Source organism: Lucilia cuprina, chromosome 4, assembly GCF_022045245.1.
Source record: "Lucilia cuprina isolate Lc7/37 chromosome 4, ASM2204524v1, whole genome shotgun sequence".
Classification (NCBI taxonomy): Eukaryota; Metazoa; Arthropoda; class Insecta; order Diptera; family Calliphoridae; genus Lucilia; species Lucilia cuprina.
In genome coordinates, this window is record NC_060952.1 from 63,360,375 (window position 1) to 63,366,872 (window position 6,498).

At 31.7% G+C, this 6,498-nt stretch overlaps 1 protein-coding gene across 1 annotated transcript; it reads left to right on the forward strand.

Annotated features, from left to right (window-relative positions):
• The first annotated feature begins 2,505 nt into the window (after positions 1–2,505).
• Positions 2,506–3,372, forward strand: LOC124419241 (probable inactive serine/threonine-protein kinase scy2). The gene has a single exon (XM_046947863.1). It carries the CDS (start codon positions 2,506–2,508, stop codon positions 3,370–3,372), a length of 867 nt encoding a protein of 288 aa, XP_046803819.1.
• The last annotated feature ends 3,126 nt before the right edge of the window (positions 3,373–6,498 follow it).

The window sequence follows — 6,498 nt, forward strand, 5'->3', positions numbered from 1 at the left end:
TTAGCTAATATTTTTCAACACAATCTGTAGAATAATCTTTAAAGTTTCGCAGGATTTTCTCGACTATTTGAGTAAATTAAGTTTCGAATATGTTGACCGCTTAACTCTTAGGGATCTTTTCAATGAACAGTTTTGTAGGTATATCGCAATTTTAAATTTAAGCGTTATTGCTTGAAAATTAAAATTAATTATCATAATTTCTCGATGCGAATTTAGCGACCAAAGACCATTTTGGAATTCATTAACTTTGCTAGCTGCAAATTAGTGACCAATGAACTTTAGGTAATATTGTTAGTAGAAAATGGATTCAATATTAAGTTATTGCTGTAAAAATTTCGATAGTAATTTTAATTTTTATGCAATAAACTATAGCCTGTTTTTTTTTAATCCTACGTCATTGAATTTAATCCTTATGTTTTACATTATTATCCAATGTCGATTGGAAACACCCGTTCATTTATTAAATTGGTATACATTTTTTATTATAAATATTTAATTTTTTTTCCAAACTTGATGGAATAAATGAACAAATTTTAATTAGTAAAGAAAGATTTGTTTATTTATGATTCTAAATTTTATTTTCTAAAAGCATATTAATTAAACTGTTAATTGCTTTAAAATATTTAAATTTATAAAGGAAAAAATACTTAACATTAAAAATTACATTTCATAAAAAGGGAAACTCGCTTAGAACTTGGATTTTAGGAAAAAATTTAATTTCATCAACTAATTCTTTCGATAAAAGCGAAGAAGTTCTATAGAATACATATTCTGTTGGTGACAGTTAGAATCTCCCAAAATATTTTAATTTCTTTACAAAGCTTTAAACTATTGAATTTAATTAATTTTTCAATCATATAATGGTTATAAATAAATGGTTTTTGAAAGTCAAATTAAATAGTCTAATAGTAATCACTATTCATTATACAGTTGAGATTTGATGTTTTTCATAAACGTAAATGAACTTCAAACTTTGTTCTTTACGACTTTATTGAACTTTGTAAGAACATTTTGATATCTGAAATTTATTAACTTTTTAGTTTTGTTTTTAGAAAATATTCTAAGTTTTTTTTCTCAATTTAAATTTTACAGAATTTTTTTCTGTAGATAATCAATCTCAGTGAGAAAGTTTTTACAAAAATTTTCTAAACTTAAACCTCATACTGAATAATTATTTTTCATAATAAAATCAGAATTGGGTGAAGAAATTCAAGTTTAAAGTTTTAATATTCTGAAATTTACAGATTTCGAACTTAATAAATAGTATCGAATAAAAGTTATTACTTTAACACATTAAAAACTATATTTGTTGTGGATTTAATAAAAACTAACAGAATTTCTTTATAAATTAGAAAATAATATATTTCTGAACCAAATTTTTTCTCCTGACTTTTCCACTTTTAATAGTAACTTTTGATTTCTTCTGATTTATGTAAACCATGTAAATTTTAAGTCTATTTTTGGAAATCACTTTAACTAGAACGATTCCAATATTCAAATTTGAATTACAAATTTGAATGACTAAGTTTTGGATGAAATTCAAAGGTCAGAAATAGTAATGTTTTCGTTTTATAATATTTAGTAAATGATAGTTTATTTTTTTTGTTACAGATTTTGATTAATTTTTAATCGTTTTAGATGAATATGTACTTTGATAATAAAACTAATTTCTTAGTTGGTTAAATCGATCAAAAATTTAAAAATTTACATTTAGGAAGAAATTATTTAAAAAAATAAATTAAAAGTGAAAATATAACGCTTCTGTAAAACGAATAAATGAAAATCTAAACCCAAAGATATTTAGCAATTATAAATTAAGATCAATATAATAGTTTTATAGTGTTTTTATTTAAGGAAATCAATTTCAAAATTTCAATTTAACCAATTTAATATTAGTTTTCTTAAATCGTTTTTTTTTTAATTTTTTTAATTTTTTTTAATTATTTTCAAGTTTATAAGTGGAAAAACTATTTTTAAAGGAAACAAATTATTTTTGCTAAAGGATTTTTCTCTTTAAAATTCCATTAAAGCAAAATAAACATTAAAGTTTAAATAGTTTTGCAATATATACCAGTGGTTTGTCGGAATAAAATTTGGTTAATTTTCAACATATTTTTGTATAGTTTTTGGAAAACTGGTAATATATATCGAACGTTTATTTTTCTTTTTCAAATAACTTTATTTCCAAAATTTAAGACTCATGTGTTTCATTTCAAATCAAATTGAGTAGAATTTAAAATTCTAAATTTGATCAATTTATTGTGTTCATACACTTATTTTAGTGAAAAGTTTTAATTTTTTTTACCTTCTTAATCATTTTGTAAAAGTCTACGAATATTGATTGAGTTGCTTTTTGAAATATTGTAAAAACTTTTTCAATTTGTTAACTTGATTTGAACCCGGATTTTCATTCACAGTTTTATTTCCATTTTCTGAAAAACAAAAAATTACGTTTATTTTGAGTATAGTAATTTCAATTTATAAATTTGACCTATTTAATTCAAAATGTCTACCGAAACGACACAAGATCAAAACATTCCACCTCCTTTTATACCAGCTCCATTACAAATCGAACCTTCCGTTTGCCATGTTTGTCATGAATCAATGGATGAAGGTGCAGATTGCCTAATCATTCATGACTGTTCCCATGGATTTCACAGAAATTGTATTGAATCATTTCTATCTACACAGTCTGAATGTCCCGAATGTAAGAGACCTTGCCAATTGTCTGAACTACGGAAGTTAGTTATTGTTGCAAGAGTAAGTTCGGCTAGAACTAATAAGTCGAAAACGAGAGGTGCTCTAGCAAAACACTACAATACGCGGCAGTTTCAGAAATATGCATTTCCTGACCCAAATCCTCAAAATATTAATGTTTCAACATTTCAAGAACAAATTCCCAATGTAACTGAAACCAATCAGAATAATAACCATGATAATCCAATAAATTCTTCTGTCAGAATGACCACACCAACTCCAACACGCCCAAACAATATAAGTGTTGACTATTCTGAAATTAATAGAATGATTGAGGAAAATTTAACTCGGATATTAGGAAACCTTAATCTGGTTCCACAATCCAATGTAAATAGCATTCAAAATAATAATCCTAATATTAATAATCTCCAAAACAATAATCCCAATAATTTTCCAAATTCTGGCAACAACAATAATAATAATAATTTTACGTCGAATTTTAATGAAACTCAGCGACAACAAACACGTTTAAACGGCAATAATCCTTACCCATTTTCGCCAATTGCAATTTCAAATTTGAGTTCTAGCTCCATGCATTGCGACAAAATAACTTCCATTATCCAAAACTGGAACCTTAAGTTTGACGGTTCGTCAACAGGCCTGCATGACGAATAATTTTTATATAGAATAAGATCTTTGACTGATGACAACTTTAACGGAGACTTTAACCTGATTTGCAAAAATCTACACATTCTTCTCACGGGAAAAGCTCGAGACTGGTATTGGCGTTACCACAAACAAGTCCAGTCTATTCAGTGGGACGAGTTCTGTGATGCGATCCGAGCTCAGTACAAAGAGTACAAATCCTCCTTCGATATTAGAGAAGAAGTGCGCAATCGAAAACAAAGGCTGGAGAAACATTCGACGCATTTTTCGAATCAATTTTATCCATTATGGATCGTTTCCCAACTCCTATGTCTGACATGGAGTTGATTGAAATTCTCGCTCGAAATTTACGTCCAGAGATTCGTCAGGATTTGCTCTATGTCCCCATCCACTTCATTTCCCATTTACGTAAATTGGTGCAAATGCGAGAACATTTCCTTAACGAAGAATCTGTGCGCAAAACTCATACTATACGAAATCAAAATCCGACTATGACTCGAAGATACATTGCAGACATTGATTCTGCTAACGAAAACATCATTGAAAGTGAAGATTTTGAGTCAACTATTAATGCAATCCAGGGCAATGAATCGATGACAAAATGCTGGAATTGTGATGAAAATGGTCATCACTGGCAGAATTGTCTCAAAGACCGAACTGTATTTTGCTACGGTTGCGGTTTGAAAAATGTTTACAAACCAAATTGTTTGACTTGTGCAACCAGGAAAAATCAGAGTACAAAAAACTATCGACCTTCAGGTCCTCTGAAGAATCACCAATAAATACCTGCACTTTCAATATTACCAAAGGTGACAAATCTATAAACACCGATTATGACCAAAAAATCACTGATCTAACAAAAACAAAAGACTTAAGACACGAACCCATTACTATACTCAAACGTGAAAACAATTTGTTGATTTTTTTAATACTAGTGTTGATATTGATAGAATAATAAGTCCAAAGCTTCCATATCACAAACGATGGGAAGTATACCTGCAGAAAAGAGATGAAATTTTTAATGTATCTGTATTATCCCAAAAAGTAACAAGTAAACCTAAACGCTTTACCATTCGTTTAAGAAAATTTTATAAAAATAAGAAATTTTGTCGGAAATTCTTAGTTTCGGCAATAATTTCCAATCCAAAAGATTTACGATATTACGCGAAGGTCAAATTTTTAGAATTTGAAGAGCTAGGTTTACTCGATACTGGGGCAAATATTAGCTGTATAGGTTCCGAACTAGCATTGAGTGACTTTTGGAAGAAATTTGCACTGTTTCCAGACTTTGTTGGGTCTTTAAACATTATTTCTTGTAATTCAGCGTCCAACTTGTCCATGTCCGATCTATCCGCTCTCACACAGAAGTCCGAAAGCTTGTCCGATAGTAATTTGGTAACAAAAAGTCCATTAGATGATAATCTATATCCACTGTCCCATAGCCAACGTCAACAGCTTGATGCTGTTATAAATCTCTTCCCGAATTTTGAAAAACAAGGGTTAGGGAGAACCAGTCTTATTAGACACTCGATTGATGTTGGTAATGCTTCACCAATCAAGTCACGATTCTATCCGGTTTCTCCCGCGGTTGAGAAACTGATGTTTGGTGAAATAGATAGAATGTTGGCACTAGGGGTGATTGAACCATCCACATCCCTCTGGAGTTCAGCAATGCGTTTGGTTGTAAAACCAAATAAGGTCCGTTTATGTCTAGATGCGCGTAAAGTTAATTCATTAACCAAAAAGGATGCATATCCTTTACCAAACATTGAGGGAATATTTGCAAGACCTCCACAAGCCAATCTCATCACGAAACTGGATCTGAAGGATACCTACTGGCAGATTGCCTTAGATGAAAAGTCCAAGAGTCTGACAGCTTTCACAGTTCCGGGAAGGCCTCTCTACCAGTTTGTAGTTATGCCTTTCGGACTGTGCAATGCTCCTCAGACAATGTGCAGGCTCATGGATGAAATCATACCTCCAGATCTTCGGCATTGTGTCTTTGGGTATCTGGATGACCTGGTTATCATTTCGGCAGATTTCACATCACATATCGAGGTACTCATTCGAATTGCAAATCAATTTAGAAAAGCTAAATTGACTCTTAATATATCTAAATCCAAATTTTGCGTAACAAGAGTGAATTATTTGGGATACGTGATAGGAAACGGAGGAATCACAACTGATCCAGAAAAGGTAGAAGCAATTAAGAACTGGCCCGTCCCCAAAACGTTAAAGCAAGTAAGAGGTTTCCTTGGATTGGCGGGGTGGTATCGGCGATTTATCGACAACTTCTCGTCAGTAGTTTGCCCCATTACTGAAGTCCTGTCAACTAAAAAGGTCTTTAAGTGGACTGAAGAAGCGTAGAAGTCATTTGAGAAAGTGAAGAAGTTACTCACCTCGGCTCCTGTGTTAACAAATCCCGATTTTAGCAAGAAATTCTTTCTTGATTGTGATGCTAGTGACTTCGGAATCGGCGCAGTTCTGGAGCAATTGGACGATCAAGGTGAAGAACGTCCAATTGCATACATGAGTAAAAAGTTAAATTCAGCGCAACGAAATTACAGCGTAACAGAGAAAGAATGTCTTGCTGCAATTGAGGCCATAAAAAGATTTCGTTGTTATTTGGAGATGCAGGAGTTCGAGGTGATAACGGATCACTCAAGTCTCCTATGGCTGATGCGTCAACCAGACCTAACAGGAAGATTGGCCAGGTGGGTCTTTAAGCTACAAGCTTACAATTTCAGTATTAGCCACAGAAAAGGCAAAGACCACATCGTACCCGATGCTCTATCGAGAATTTCTATTAATGAATGTGCTGTCTTGGAACTAGTAGAACCAGATATTTGTTTAGATTCACCGCACTTTGAAGATGAGGACTATATCAATTTAAAACAGAAAGTTGCTTCGAATCCCGAAAAATATCCTGATGTAAAAATCATCGATAAATATATTTACTATCGGAACGAACACTACAGTGGTAATGAAGAACAAGAAGAAACCTGTTGGAAACTATGGGTACTCTACAAATTGCGTCAGGATACTATATCTAAAGCTCATGATTCACCAGTAAAAGCTCACGGAGGAATGGCTAAAACGTTATAGCTACTACGAAGAACCTTTTTCTGGCCTGGA

Coding starts and splice junctions, on each gene's coding strand:
- LOC124419241 (XM_046947863.1), top strand. CDS start 2,506: ATGTCTACCGAAACGACACAAGATCAAAACATTCCACCTCCTTTTATA.